At 35.0% G+C, this 17,000-nt stretch overlaps 1 protein-coding gene across 3 annotated transcripts in view; it reads right to left on the reverse strand.

The window, feature by feature from the left end:
- EXOC1 (exocyst complex component 1) overlaps positions 1–17,000 on the reverse strand; it is a 64,395-nt gene that overhangs the window by 13,181 nt on the left and 34,214 nt on the right. For all 3 annotated transcript variants that reach the window (XM_081227112.1, XM_081227111.1, XM_081227113.1), the window contains 3 exons: positions 12,352–12,457; positions 1,562–1,725; positions 810–917 (listed from right to left, as the gene is read on the reverse strand). In XM_081227112.1, the coding sequence (XP_081083238.1) occupies positions 810–917; positions 1,562–1,725; positions 12,352–12,457 (378 nt within the window). The remainder of the gene's footprint in view (positions 1–809; positions 918–1,561; positions 1,726–12,351; positions 12,458–17,000) is intronic.

Genomic DNA, 17,000 nt, shown 5'->3' on the forward strand with positions numbered 1-17,000 from the left:
AAATAATTCATTTGTCATTCATATTAGGCCTGCTTTTGATATGTTGGTTCTCTTTTTTAAGATGACCTTAATCTAAAAAAAAAATCACTCAATTTGCACTGTGCTTTTAAGTTCTTCAAAATATTCTTACAAATCTCTCATTTTACTTTCTTACACTTATGCCATCAGAGAGACATGATGAATAGGTACTATTATACCTATTGCATAGATGAGGAAAAACAGGGATTAAATAATTGCTTTAAGGACTCACAGCTAGTTAGTAACAAAGCCATAAGAAAAAGATTCAGATTTGAGGCCTCCCCATTTTTTTTCTTACTTTCTTTTTTATAAAAACCATGGTATATATACGCAAACATCTTTTTTATTTTTTTAATTCTATTTTTTCTTGATGATTACTAAAACTGTTTTTTAAATAATGTTTTTTGTGGGAACTGCCTAGCAGTCCAGTGGTTAGGACTCTGTGCTTCCACTGCACGGGGCCTGGGTTCCATCCCTGTTCCGGGAAGATCCCGCATGCCACACAGCATGGCCAAAAAAAAAACCCCAAGTTTTTTGCAAAGTAAATTCAGACATTTTCCCCCCTTACTAATTTAGACAATGTTCAGGCCTAAAATAGCCTGGAATATTAGATTAGATGCCCAAACTCTATCACTGTTTTTAGTATCTTGTATGACAAAATGTGTTTAAAAAATCCTTAATTATAAATTTCGTCTTTTTCTGTTCTAATATTGAAATTGTGGCAATATATTAATTAGACTAATTATGCTACAGGTCATAAATACTAGCCAATAAATAAATGTGAGCCATACCATAGTTCCAGGCATGCTTTGATGTTGCTGTAGTTTGAAAAATTTACTTATGAAGTCCTGTTCTGCCAGACACAGGGGCTCCAGTTCACTTAGTACCTGTTCAAAGATCTGAAGAAAACCAAAATGATCCTACAAAGAACTGAACCAAAGTGTTTAAAATAACATTCCACATTTAATTACTTTTCTGCAGGGACCAGGGATACTTCATCTATAATCTCAATAGAATCCCCAAAACAAACGCTTTCAAGATTGAAAGGACAATACAGTATTATCAAGGCATAACAGGGCCAGAACATACTTAAAATAAAACTCACAACTATTATTTACTCAAAATCTGGAAAGAGGAACACAGAGATAAACTTTTATTTTTTAACATCTTTATTGGAGTATAATTGCTTTACGAGATAAACTTTTTAAACTTATTTAATGCATTGCAGAGAACAGTTTAGCTTCATAAAAGCTATTTCCTCTTTGCTCTGTAGTTGCTCAAATAACTGGATCTATGATTGCAAGCACTTATGATTTATGACAAACTTTAATAAAACGGTTTAATAAAACTGTTATGTCATTTAATTGATAAATCACAGTTGACATTTGACAATATTTTTTTTCAGATTCAGAACTGTAAAGTAAGATATGGTTAATTAAAAGACCCAACAGAGCCCAAATCTTTGAACACAATTAAAGGAATAACAAACTGATGCTAGAAAACTAATAGTAATGTTTAACCAGTACTTGTTATTTTATTTTACCTTATCAAATTTGGTTCTGTCGGCAACATCGAGATCAGAGGCTGACATGTTTCCCATATCCAACAAGGAAGATGACTGAGATCTGCGATTCCCTGAACTCTGAACACTGAGTTTATTTAGACTAGAAGTAGATCCAGTTAATTTCCCAGAACTTCCATGAAGACCTAAGAAATAATAAAACTTTAAAAGTTGTGACTTTCATGAATAAAAGATCCATAGCATAAATCAGGGCTATCTTCTACTGTCTTGGTCTTCTGGGGCTCATACTAGTTAGGGCACAAATCTACCACATGGGACAGACTGTAGGCTGTCCTTCTCTTTCATTAACATTTGTGTCCTATTCCTGAACATACTGTAAAGAGTAGTGAGACTATACAGAATCATAGAACAGGACTGAACAAGATCTTAAAGATCACATTATGCCCTGCCCAGTCTCACCATAAAGATTAAGCTGCCTGATGATTTCTCTAGACTAAAGTAGATGAGGATTTCTTTCCCACTCAAACGACATGACTATGGGTGAAAGTCACTGACCCCCTAGTGTACTAGTTAACATGACAGTTATATTTCCAAAAAAACCTGCCATATCCCAATATTACTCACCTCCACATCAAATAAACACATTAGGTGGAACCATATCAAATTATTCTTGCCCTACCAAAAAAGTCAATTACACACGATTCAACTTAACACACTCCTGAACCCAGTAACTCTGCTTTTACAGTAAGTGAACTGATTAAAGTTCTTTAAAAACTAAACAAAATGAAGAGAAAAAAACAACACCCTGAAAATTTGTTATATTTAAAATACAGCTAAAATATAATACATACATCATTAACTACAGATATATATTTTAATTTTTTAATTTAATTTTTTTATACAGCATGTTCTTATTAGTCATCCATTTTATACACATCAGGGTATACATGTCAATCCCAATCGCCCAATTCATGACATCACCATCCCCGCCCTGCTGCAGCTTTCCCCCCTTGGTGTCCATATGTTTGTTCTCTACATCTGTGTCTCAACTGCTGCCCTGCAAACCAGTTCATTTGTACCATTTTTCTAGGTTCCACATATATGCATTAATATACGATATTTGTTTCTCTCTTTCTGACTTACTTCACTCTGTATGACAGTCTCTAGATCCATCCACGTTTCAACAAATGACCCAATTTCGTTCCTTTTTATGGCTGAGTAATATTCCATTGTATATATGTACCACATCTTCTTTATCCATTCGTCTGTTGATGGGCATTTAGGTTGCTTCCATGACCTGGCTATTGTAAATAGTGCTGCAATGAACATTGGGGTGCATGTGTCTTTTTGAATTATGGTTTTCTCTGGGTATATGCCCAGTAGTGGGATTGTTGGATCATATGGTAATTCTATTTTTAGTTTTTTAAGGAACCTCCATACTATTCTCCATAGTGGCTCTATCAGTTTACATTCCCACCAACAGTGCAAGAGGGTTCCCTTTTCTCCACACCTGCTCCAGCATTTGTTGTTTGTAGATTTTCTGACGATGCCCATTCTAACTGGTGTGAGGTGATAACTCACTGTACTTTTGATTTGAATTTCCCTAATGATTAGTGATGCTGAGCAGCTTTTCATGTGCTTCTTGGCCAGCTGTATGTCTTCTTTGGAGAAATGTCTATATAGGTCTTCTGCCCATTTTTGGATTGGGTTGTTTGTTTTTTTAACATTGAGCTGCATGAGCTGTTTATATATTTTGGAGATTAATCCTTTGTCTGTTGATTTGTTTGCAAATATTTTCTCCCATTCTGAGGGTTGCCTTTTGGTCTTGATTATGGTTTCCTTTGCTGTGCAAAAGCTCTGAAGTTTCATTAGATGCCATTTGTTTATGTTTTTATTTCCATTACTCTAGGAGGTGGATCAAAAAAGATCTTGCTGTGATTTATGTCAAGGAGTCTTCTTCCTATGTTTTCCTCTAAGAGTTTTATAGTGTCCGGTCTTACGTTTAGGTCTTTAATCTATTTTGAGTTTATTTTTGTGTATGGTGTTAGGGAGTATTCTAACTTCATTCTTTTACATGTAGCTGTCCAGTTTTCCCAGTACCACTTATTGAAGAGACTGTCTTCCCTTCATTGCATATCCCTGCCTCCTTTGTCATTGATGAGTTGACCATAGGTGCATGGGTTTATCTCTGGGCTTTCTATCCTGTGCCATTGATCTATATTTCTGTTTTTGTGCCAGTATCATATTGTCTTGTTTACTGTAGCTTTGTAGTATAGTCTGAAGTCAAGGAGTCTGATTCCTCCAGCTCCGGTTTTTGCCCTCAAGACTGCTTTGGCTATTCGGGGTCTTTTGTGTCTCCATACAAATTTTAAGATTTTTTTGTTTTAGTTCCGTAAAAAATGAAATTGGTAATTTGATAGGGATTGCACTGAATCTGTAGATTGCTTTGGGTAGTATAGTCATTTTCACAATATTGATTCTTCCAATCCAAGAACATAGTATATCTCTCCATCTGTTGGTATCATCCTTAATTTCTTTCATCAGTGTCTTATAGTTTTCTGCACACAGGTCTTTTGCCTCCCTAGGAAGGTTTATTCCTAGGTATTTTATTCTTTGTGTTGCAATGGTAAATGGGAGTGTTTCCTTAATTTCTCTTTCAGATTTTTCATCATTAGTGTATAGGAATGCAAGAGATTTCTGGGCATTAATTTTGTATCCTGCAACTTTACCAAATTCATTGATTAGCTCTGGTAGTGTTCTGGTGGCATCTTTAGGATTCTCTATGTATAGTATCATGTCATCTGCAAACAGTGACAGTTTTACTTCTTCTTTTCCAATTTGTATTCCTTTTATTTCTTTTTCTTCTCTGATTGTCATGGTTAGGACTTCCAAAACTATGTTAAATAATAGCGGTGAGAGTGGAGATCCTTGTCTTGTTCCTGATCTTAGAGGAAATGCTTTCAGTTTTTCACCATTGAGAATGATGTTTGCTGTGGGTTTGTCGTATATGGCCTTTATTATGTTGAGGTAGGTTCCCTCTATGCCCACTTTCTGGAGAGTTTTTATCATAAATGGGTGTTGAATTTTGTCAAAAGCTTTTTCTGCATCTACTGATCATATGGTTTTTATTCTTCAATTTGTTAATATGGTGTATCACATTGATTGATTTGCATATATTGAAGAATCCTTGTATCCCTGGGATAAATCCCACTTGATCATGGTGTATGATCCTTTTAATGTGTTGCTGGATTCTGTTTCCTAGTATTTTGTTGAGGATTTTTGCATTTAAATTCATCAGTGATATTGGTTTGTAGTTTTCCTTTTTTTGTAGTATCTTTGTCTGGTTTTCGTATCAGGGTGATGGTGGCCTCACAGAATGAGTTTGGGAGTGTTCCTTCCTCTGCAATTTTTGGAAGAGTTTGAGAAGGATGGATGTTAGCTCTTCTCTAAATGTTTGATAGAATTCACCTGTGAAGCCATCTGGTCCTGGACTTTTGTTTGTTGGAAGATTTTTAATCACAGTTTCAATTCCATTACTTGTGATTGGTCTGTTCATATTTTCTACTTCTTCCTGGTTCAGTCTTGGAAGGTTATACCTTTCTAAGAATTTGTCCATTTCTTCCAGGTTGTCCAGTTTATTGGCATAGAGTTGCTGGTAGTAGTCTCTTAGGATGCTTTGTATTTCTGCGGTGTCTGTTGTAACTTCTCCTTTTTAATTTCTAATTTTATTTGAGTCCTCTCCCTCTTTTTCTTGATGAGTCTGGCTAATGGTTTATCAATTTTATCTTCTCAAAGAACCAGCTTCTAGTTTTACTGATCTTTGCCATCGTTTTCTTTGTTTCTATTTTATTTATTACTGCTCTGATCTTTATGATTTCTTTCCTTCTGGTAACTTTGAGTTTTGTTTGCTCTTCTTTCTCTACTTCCTTTAGGTTTAAGGTTACATTGTTTGAGATTTTTCTTGTTTCTTGAGGTATGCCTGTATAGCTATAAACTTTCCCCTTAGAACTGCTTTTGCTGAATCCCATAGGTTTTGGATCGTTGTGTTTTCATTGTCATTTGTCTCTAGGTATTTTTTGATTGCCTCTTTGATTTCTTCAGTGATCTCTTGGTTATTTAGTAACTTAGTGTCTAGCCTCCATGTGTTTGTGTTTTTCACTTTTTTTCCCCTGTAATTCATTTCTAATCTCATAGCGTTGTGGTCAGAAAAGATGCTTGATGATTTCAATTTTCTTAAATTTACTGAGGTTTGATTTGTGACCCAAGATGTGATCTACCCTGGAGAATGTTCCATATGCACTTGAGAAGAAAGTGTAATCTGCTGTTTTCAGATGGAATGTCCTATAAATATCAATTATATCTATCTGATCTATTGTGTCATTTAAAGCTTCTGTTTCCCTATCTATTTTCATTTTGGATGATCTGTCCATTGGTGTAAGTGAGGTGTTAAAGTCCCCCACTATTATTGTGTTACTGTCGATTTCCTCTTTTATAGCTGTTAGTAGTTGCCTTATGTATCGAGGTGCTCCTTTGCTGGGTGCATATGTAATTGTTATATCTTCTTCTTGGATTCATCCCTTGATCATTATGTAGTGTCCTTCCTTGTCTCTTGTAACATTCATTATTTTTAAAGTCTATTTCATCTGATATGAGTATTGCTACTCCAGCTTTCTTTTGATTTCCATTTGCATGGAATATCTTTTTCCATCCCCTCACTTTCAGTCTGTATGTGTCCCTAGGTCTCAAGTGGGTCTCTTGTAGACAGCATATATATGGGTCTTGTTTTTGTATCCATTTAGCAAGCCTGTGTCTTTTGGTTGGAGCATTTAATCCATTCACATTTAAGGTAATTATCGATATGTATGTTTCTATGACCAGTTTCTTAATTGTTTTGGGTTTGTTTTTGTAGGTCCTTTTCTTCTCTTGTGTTTCCCACTTAGAGAAGTTCCTTTAGCATTTGCTATATAGCTGGTTTGGTGGTGCTGAATTCTCTTAGCTTTTGTGTGTCTGTAAAGCTTTTGATTTCTCCATCGAATCTGAATGAGATCCTTGCCAGGTAGAGTAATCTTGGTTGTAGTTTCTTCCCTTTCATTACTTTAAGTATATCATGCCACTCCCTTCTGGCTTGTAGAGTTTCTGCTGAGAAATCAGCTGTTAACCTTATGGGAGTTCCCTTGTCTGTTATTTGTCGTTTTTCCCTTGCTGCTTTCCATAATTTTTCTTTGTCTTTAATTTTTGCCAATTTGATTACTATGTGTCTCGGGCATGTTTCTCCTTGGGTTTATCCTGTATGGGACTCTCTGCGCTTCCTGGACTTGGGTGGCTATTTCCTTTCCCATGTTAGGGAAGTTTTTGACTATAATCTCTTCAAATATTTTCTCGGATCCTTTCTGTCTCTCTTCTCCTTCTGGGACCCCTATAATGCGAACAGTTGTTGCATTTAATGTTGTCCCAGAAGTGTCTTAGGCTGTCTTCATTTCTTTTCATCCTTTTTTATTTATTCTGTTCTATAGCAGTGAATTCCACCATTCTGTGTTCCAGGTCACTTATCTGTTCTTCTGCCTCAGTTATTCTGCTCTTGATTCCTTCTAGCGTATTTTTCATTTGTTATTGTATCATTCAGCTCTGTTTGTTCTTTAATTCTTCTAGATCTTTCTTAAACATTTCTTGCATCTTCTCGATCTTTGCCTCCATTTTTTTCCCGAGGTCCTGGATTATCTTCACTGTCATTATTCTGAATTCCTTTTTTGGAAGGTTTCTTCTCTCTACTTCATTTAGTTGTTTTTCTGGTCTTTTATCTTGTTCCTTTATCTGGTACATAGCCCTCTGCCTTTTCATCTTGTCTATCTTTCTGTGAATGTGGTTTTTGTTTCACAGGCTGTAGGACTATAGTTCTTCTTGCTTCTGCTGTCTCCCCTCTGGTGGATGAGGCTACCTAAGAGGCTTGTGTAGGTTTCCTCCATCATTAACTATATTAATATGGGACATGTGAGTTTAGGTATAAACAAAGGCATCTACCGTACACTTGGGGAAAAATGAGAACAATATGTCTGGACAATATCCTACATACATAAAAGTATTAAAAGATTACATTTACAAGAAAATGTGATATTTTTACTAGAATTAAATTTAAACAATAAAAACATTTTATTCTTCTTGAATATTTCTCAGCTAACCTGTATTATCTGCTCATGGTCAGGAGGGACAAATGATATAATAAGTAATAAAAAGGTATAAGGACAATTAGAGATAAACTTTGGTTTCATTATGCAAAATCTGACCATATGTACAAGAATTTTTATAGTTTCTAAACAGAGCCTGAAAACAAAAGTATAATGGTTAAGACTTTTCATAAATTTCTGACTACCCACCAAATATTTTTAACTATATTATGTATTTCTTGGATGTAGTCATACCACTACCGTCATGTTGCTTTTCTTTCACCAATACCTGGCAAGTCAGAGAAATCAGTATTTTTGGTGTAACTTTTTTCAAGAAAAATAACTAATTTCTAGACATTAAACAAACATGCATTGAGAATACCTACTAATACACTAAGCATACTCACTCTCTGTTTCCTGTTTGACAGCACTTTCTTTTCGAGGCAGTGTAGCTGTGATGGATTAGGTTGCAAGCATCAAAGACAAAGACAAGTTAATAAACTGCAATTTGCACAAACCATGCACAAGAGGAAGTTAAAGCTCTAGTTTAAAAGACACATGCAAAGAACCATGAGCATCAAGTAACGAGAGATGCAACATATGTTTAGTTGGTCAGCTATTGTTTGAAAAATTATGAGAGAAAAAACTTTACTAGTCTTTTAATGTACTGTTTTATGCAAATATTCAGGTAAAAATATCTACATCTGTAAGCCTCCCCCACACTTTTAAATGATTTTTTTTTAAGTTTATTGAGCTGATGTACTTAAATTTAAAGACTGTATTTTCAAGTTTTGTTTTTTGAAGAAAACAGAGTTCAAATAAATAATTTAATACAGTGAAAATTTATCAGAATGAAGTTGTAGATTTAGACTTTAAATGCATTAACACTCTTGTATTCACTGAAAGCTCCTGAAAGGAATCTCCACTGTACTAAATAATTGTATACTCCATCTGACAGAACATTATATGAGTGGGGCTTTAAAACCATTTTAGAAAAACAAGCTGAACTACTAAGAAACTTAAACTGGCTTTGTGAACACGTAGAATGAAAGGTATGTATAAAATACTAATTATTAGGAGATGGGTAGATGGAAGGGTAAAGCTGAGGGAACAGGTTTAATGCAGGAACTGGAGCTCTTTTAGGGTCATCTGGCATTTCTTTTCTCTAAAATCTCTCTCTAATATTTATTAGATCAATTGTAGAGGTCATCTCGTGAAACATTCTAAACCCAAATTAGAAGTTAATTTGAAGGGCAAAGAAAGAAATTACGGAATGAGACAGAAAATTAAAGAATATAACTCTAATCTAGAAATATTTAAAAAATAGAAAACAATGTGTCAATTGTCACTATTCCTGCCAAACTTCAAGGCAAAATCCCAAGTATGAACTAGTAACTTGCCACACCAGAGACATGTGAATCTTCCCAGCCTTGGCTACCCGAAGCTCAAGGGAAAACGAAAAAGTAAGGCTGGACATTAAAGTGGCAAGGAAGGAGGGATGTGCTGGAGCTACTAGCTGGCCATCCTGAATAGTACCTTCTGGTGGCCTTAAGGTGTCACTCTACTAAGTTCACCAATTCCAGAGCAAAGCCTAATGCTATATATATATATATACACACACACATACATATTTTAGTAGTCAATAAAGAATACAGAGTTACAAGTAGTGCCCCATTTGAGGCTCATAAAAAGTGTATATTATCACCAACAAGCAACAATATGCTGGTAAACTTTTAAATATCTTTAAATAATTCCTGCTAGACTATAGCTTCAAGAGGGTAGGGTCTTTGCTCATTGCTGGATTCTCAGTACCTAGCAGTGCTTATTATATAATAGGTAATTAATAAACATTTATTGAATGAATCTTCCAGTCAGGACTGAATTCAGTCTTGCATTCAAGACTCCCTTTGGAATCAACAAGATTTCTTAATTTAGTGGAGAAACAATGAAAAAATGTTTCAGGGATATCAATTTTAAATTACAAATATGAGGAAGTAATTATGTAAATATATATGTTAATGGGCTTAAATAATATATGTATCTGTGTCTATCTCAGCTGCAGAAGGAAAAAAAACAAGCAATTTAAAAAATAATTACTAAATTTCGTTTTCCTGCCTTTTCATTAAGTACATCTGTAGAATACAAAGGGAAAACAAAACACCAAAGTATCAGTCTTGCGGGGAGAATTTCACACCTTTGAGGATATCAAAGTAAACCTACAGATCAAAAAAGGCAGACCTACAAAAAGACCTTATCACAAAGAAAAAGTACTTTACTGGCATTTTAACATTATTTTAAATTATTTGAACTAAGTAGATGTTAAAGACTTGAGTCAAGAGTGATTGAAAAAGAGAGAATTCCCCTGAATCTCCATGACTATATATTGACTACACAATTTCCTTATGCAAAACACATTCAATCTGACTTCCTACTCTTATTAGTATCTGTGACCCAGCATTTTCACAGCAAGTCAAAAACAAATTAAAATTTTACTCATAATTACTTAATTTTAATTCATTGAAAAGTTATCTTCCTAAAATTTTAGGTGTCCCTTTTAATTATAATTACTACTAAAAACTAATTTAAACATAATTTAAATCACTGAAAAGATACCTTTAGAAAGTTTACATTCTACCTATTTAAGAACTTCTTAAGCCATTTGTATTTAACTTGAAATTTATTTTTAAATGTTGACTAACAAGTTAGATCTTCAAAGATGAACAAAACCGTTTTTATCTTCTGAATTGTTTATTATTTAGTTTTTCTTCTCTTGTAACTGATAATATCAAAATAATAGAAACTATAATTTTTCTATTACATCAACTGTTACAAATTACTCTCCTATTCCTTATTATTTAATAGATACATAGAAGAGATATAATTTTAACACTGTTTTAAAACTATAAAAGTATCTTCTCTATCTTGTATTAGGTTAATTAAAAAAATTTTAACAAGATAATTAAAGAACTTCTCAAGGGGTAAGAAAAGAAAAAACTTAACATTTCAGTTTAATGCAATGATACCATTAAGATACTACTGTACTTGGTTTAAATTAGATTTCTATTATGTCATTTATCTCAATGATAATCTTAGGCTTGATAAACTATTATGATATCGGCATTAATAACTTCCTGAGGAGATAATTTTAGAAAGATTTCTCTTTTACTTCAGTTTTCACTGTAGAAGAGTTCTCTCAAAATAAAATGGTTCACTAACAAGTGGTGACAAATATACTAAATGAAAACATTAAACATGTAACTGTATTAATATGTCATTTACTAAAAAAAAAAAGTGTAACATACCCATGGTGAAACATTAACAAGGATATAAACACACTGCTTTTTAAGAACAATTAACCTTTAGGATGAGTTAGCATTTCTGTTTCCAAAAGCCTATTGTCCCAAGATTCTTATCACTGTCTTTACCAAAGTAAAGACAAGTAATCAATATATTTGTACACAGATTCAAACCATTTTAAAAATCTGGACTAGTATCATCAATATATTAGTGTTGGATTTAAAAAATGAAACCACAAACCAGTGAATCATGGAAAAAATTACCCACTAAAGATAGTCTTCTTTCTCCTAAAGAAAAGAATGGAAAGATGAGCTATCAATTTCAATCCTATCTCCTGATTACGGAAGTTGCTTAGGGCATAGGCTCCTTTCAACAAGCAAATGCTAAACTCATGGTTCTAAAGGGGAGCTATGCAGACACACTGAGTACACACTGTAGCCATTTAAGGCCAGGTTTTGACTTGAGTAGGCACAGAACTCCATCCAAAAGGAAGTCCAGAGATGGGTACATGCAAGAGCAGAATGTGGCCTCGGCAAATCACTTCCTCACAACTTGATACTTTCACTGGTTATCCTTTTAAATCATGTTTTTGTCTGTTTTAACATATTTAGAAGCAACAAAAACCAACTTGTTTCAAAAATATCTCTTTGGAAAAATAAGGTATAATTACAGGAGAAATTTTGGTGACATTTTTATAGCCCCTTGGCAGGGGAGAAAACACTTAAAACCTTCTTTTTGATTCAAAATAGCCAGTGAGAAGTAAGAAGCCAGGAATCACTTTCACTTCCCTGTGGAGAGCAATGACTTAAGAGATCACAGACTTGCCTCCAACTGTTATGAAAGGTCTTTTAGGAAATCAGTAACTGAACTTTCAACATGTGTCTCTTAGTTTAGTTCTTTTCTCTACCAGACTGCACTTCGTTTTCTGGTCAACTGCTTCTCCTATGAATATACACAGCTGTCCCTTGGTTACTGTGCAGGGTTGGTTCTAGCACCCGTTGTGGATATCAAAATCCATGGATGCTCAAGTCCCATAGGTGGTCCTCCATATCTATGGGTTGCACAGCTGTGGATATGAGGCTAATTGTACTTTTAAACATAGCATGAATACACAATTGCTATCAGATTCACATACTGTAGAATTTTAACTAGTAAAAAAACGTATTTACTGACATAAATATTTTTTCTATGAAATACCTATAAATTAAACCAATGCATTAGATTCACTCTTTCATTAATTCTACTGTATCTCCTTCCACCTTGCCTAAAAAGTCTCAGAATTATCTGTCATAAATAAAAATAAAACCATTTTTAATAGAATAGAAAACAAGGGACTGAGGTGCCTAAGCTTACCAAACTTCTTGCTTTCTTTAGTTGTGCCAGTCATCTTGATCTTTGCAACTTCAAAGAAATCTTTAATTTCTCTCTCATAGAGTCGTGATAAATAATCCATGTAATTCTTAAAAAGAAAAGTAACACGTACTTCTTATTAATAAAACAAACATAACAATTTCCATTTTCCAACGTCCCCCCCCAAGTCCTTTGTGCTTGTTTTGAATTTTGTGGTCTTAAAATTTTTTTTTGAATTTTATTTATTTATTTTTTAATATAGCAGGTTCTTAGTAATACGTATTAGTGTATATATGTCAATCCTGATCTCCCAATTCATACCCCCCCAACCCTGGCTTTCCCCACTTGGTGTCCCTATGTTTTTTCTCTACATGTGCTCTTAAAATTTTGATGCATTTCATAGGATATAAAAAGAAGGCTATTTTCCATCCTTTAAAAAAATTAAACACATAACATTAAGAATTTACAAAAATACGAAGTTGAACATAATCACACTTACATTTTCGTTTTTACGTATTACCTTTCACGTATTTTAAATATAATTGTAATCATACTGTATAGGGTATTTGGGTTACAGCAATTATGTTTCTCCAGTCTCACACTCTAATGATTGCACAGTATTACGGTTTGTTGATGTGCCACAATTTAGTAAACCAATCTCCTAATACAGGCCACTTAAGTGGTTTCAATGTTTTGCTATGATAGACAATGTTACAATAAGTTTTTCATCTCTAATGAATTATTTCCTTGGAATAATTTCCTAAGGGTGGAATTACAGTGCCAAAGAATAAGGAAATCTTTATAACTCTTCCTCCATACTGCCATGTTGCTTTAAAAACGATTATACCAATAGACAGTGTCAATGGCAATGAAGGAGTACACTGAGTTTTACCATACCTTGCCAGCATGGGGTATTACATTACCCCCAAACAGGTTACTTTCAACAAGAATTTAATTAATACATCTTACAGTTTTCATAATTAAATAATTTATTTTTTAAAAAGAAAATTTAATTTATTCTAGTTCAAATGAAAAAAATTATTATTTAACATGCAAACTCATTTCTTCATCATATTTGCTTATGATCATGTAAAAACATCTTATACCCTTACGAAAGATTCTTCAACAGTGGGAGACCATGTATTTTTCCAAGTCCTAAGTTAAATGCCATATGTAGAGTTTCACTAAATTTAAATAAATCTACAGCAGAAAAACTGCTGTACCTGGCTATTCTTTTAAATTTATTATGGAATCTACGCTTCAACTTCCTTTATTATTTCAAATTAACATACCCAGTTTTAGAGAAGGTTTACTTTGCTTTAAACATCAGATGCACCTTTCAAAGGTATACATTATTTAAATATGTGTATACTGATTCATAGTCCACCACTGATTTTTTTTTAGATATTTTATAGCTATATCCTTATAAAACAATTTTTGGATAAAACATAATATAGATCCTGCTTTTTTCGATCTGTAGGCCATATACATTCCCACACAGTCTCTGTAAGAAAATTAGTCAAACAGGAAATTCTTTCCTGTGATCTTTGTGTAACTTTAAAAGGAAATATAAATTAAAATATACCCTAAAATTATTCCTATTTCATTGGGCTGTTTCACCTTTTCAGCATCTCATTTTTTCAAATTTAAGTTCTCATAAAAATATTGAACACTGCAAATCATTGTAAAGGACTGACAAGTGGGAGATTAGCTTCTTACAATTCATAAAATCTTCATTAGTGGTTTCTACTCAAATCACTCAATATTACAGACTGCACTCCAATACCCAAATTGTTTAAAGAGCACATTATGACCCAAGCAATTTAAACAGTTTCAAAACAGCTATTTTGGTATTTTGAAAACAGTGATTTGAGCAGACTACTGAAAATCATCTTCGTTTTCAATGCAATTCAAATGACTGAATAGCTTCCCCCAGGTCCTCAACAGAATTCACTGGTGGGAAAGGTCACATCTCAGTTCATTCATTTACCAAATTCTGACAGATATCTCTCACTGTGAGTACGTATTCTTCTTAGCACCTTGTATACAGCACCTTACTTAAAATTTAACTATTATGAATATAAATATTGTTATTTCAGGCAGTGTTTTCAACTTTATTTTGTGCTGACTGTAGAGCCTTACAGATATCTCCATGTTTTACTTTCTCTTTACACAAAAATTCCACAAACGTAAAACTGAGGTTAAGAGAAGATGTCTGAGCAATCTTCAAGACTGACTGCCAACCTCAGGGGGCTATTAGGAGAGGAAAGCTCACTTCCTACCTAAGCATGGATGGACCATCTCCATTATGAATTGCCCTACATGCATAACCCAGGGCCACAGTTGGCGAGGAAGGACTCTGACAGCAGAGCTCATTACATGACCAAGGCATCTCTATTTTCCTTAAGCTCTAATTATGTATACCAAAAATCAGGGCTTTGCTTAGATTCAGCCATAAGTAGAGTTGGGGCAGGGTCTAGTGATTCTTATCCCTCAAGAATTTAAAACAGGCATTTCCTGGTCCTGCCAGAAAGTGTGAGCTGTGTACACCCAACCAAGTGCAAATAGTACCTGGATTTAATTATCATTTCTTACTAAAGAAACACTGGTTTAGTCTGTTTCCTTCTTTCATTCCTTTCTTCCTTCTTTTTAATAAAATCCTGTTTATGAAAACACTTCAGCTACCAAATTAGATTATGAGGCATAAAATACATGGTCTGTCAAAATTCAAAACACAGGATCAAGTAATATTCCTGGGAAATAAGTCAATTTCATTTAAAAAAGCACATTAATATTGTCAGTTGAAAATGTTGTGTGAGCAGAGAATGATTCCATAATTTAGTGCTAGACTGGCTATCGTCATGTTTCTTCACTTTAAATTACATTCATGAATACATTATATATAAAGATAGGGCAATAATACTCACTGAGAACACAATTAGGCAAAAAAGCTTATTGAGTATTTTACTCATTTGAATACTCACTAGGGGACAAAGCACTTGTTGGCACAGAACTCTTAAGGAGATGTAACCATGTTTAATTATCCAAAATATTAATCCTCTTAAAACTTCGAAAGGCAAAGATTCCAGTAATGCAAATATTTTTCTTTAAGCTATCTCCAAATCAGAATTCTGCTGAATCAAAACAAAACAACACACAACAGTAGAGTACTGAACCCATGGGTTCCTGCTACGATGGCCATGTATCTAAGTCAGATCGTGTCATTCCTCTACTCAAAGCCCACCAACACCACTCCCCCATCTCCCTCAAAGTAAAAGCCAAATCCTTACAATGGTGGTCTCTTCCAGATCTGCCCTGCCACACCCACCTTACCTCTCCCACCTGCCCTTCTCATCCTGAACCTGGCTTGCTGTGCTCCAACTACACTGGCCTCCTTGCACTCCTCAAGTGCTCCAGGTTGCTCTTGCCTTGGGGCACTTGCACTGTGGCAGGAAAGCTTTCCCTAGAAACTCCCGCTGCTCACCCCTCATTTTTAAAATCTGTGCTCAAATGTCACCTTCTCATGACACCTTCTCTGACCATCCTTTTTGAAATGCAAACCTTTCTGACGTCCTGGCATTCCCTGCTTTATTTTCTCTAGAGTCCTCAGGAGTACCTTCCAACAAGCTATACAACTGACCTTTGTGTCAGTCCTTCTCCACCAGCATATGCACTCCGAACAGGCAAGTGTTCACCTACTTCCTTCAGTGCTGCATCTCTAGCGCTTACCACAGTGTTAGCACATAACAGGTGCTCAATTCATTTGCTTAATGAATATATGAATGACTCTTGTCCACTTGCTGATATTCAGTCAGTGGTATATACCACTGTTCTTCTAATCTCCAAGTCTAGCAACTTTGGCATCATCCCGTCCCTTGTCTTTGGGTTCTCTCTTTTGGTTTATATTCTCTATTCCTGTTATCATCTTTTTTTTTCATATATTCACTTAGATATTATTATTTACAAGTTAAATTACACAGCAGCTTTACACAGCATGAGATGGAAAGTAAAGGAGGAGAGAGAAGAGGGGAGGAAGCTGGCTCCTGAGGTCTTTGGCCACCTCCACCTCCTCCTCTTGTGCGAGGCAAGTCTTCCATGCTGCCTCTGCCCCAGTTCCTGATCAGCCCTTGGAACACAGGTGTAAGTTGGGTTCTGGCTCCGACAGCCCCAGAGCCACCAGGGCTCCCACTAGCAGCTTCTTCAGGGGCGTTGGGGGTGAGTGTGAAGGCATCAGTTTGTCTAGGCGATGGCGACAAATGAGGCCGTTGGAATTCAGGTAGAAGGTGGAATAGGCATCATAGGTCCGGTAAAGCTCTTCCTTGTCACGCTTATAGAAACGCAGAAAGAGTAGGTGGATGGGCACCCCCACAAGCCGCCAGCGGGCTTGCAGGGTCCAATTCTCAGTTCAAGATTTCATTTCATTTCAGTTATTACATTAAGTTCTAAATTAGTTTACCCCATCTAAGCTTTTCCCATGTGTGAAGAATGCTGTTAGGTCTCAAGGCTCAGATTCTTTAACCTAACTTCTCACTCTTCCAGAATACGGAATTTCTGCTCTAATCAGGCTTGCCTTCTTATAGTCCTGGGAAAAGGGCATATTTTCCCACTTTGTCTGCACATCTTGCTCCTCATCCCTGGAATGCCCTTCCTCT

Source organism: Mesoplodon bidens, assembly GCF_964165515.1.
Source record: "Mesoplodon bidens genome assembly, chromosome: 1".
NCBI lineage: Eukaryota > Metazoa > Chordata > Mammalia > Artiodactyla > Ziphiidae > Mesoplodon > Mesoplodon bidens.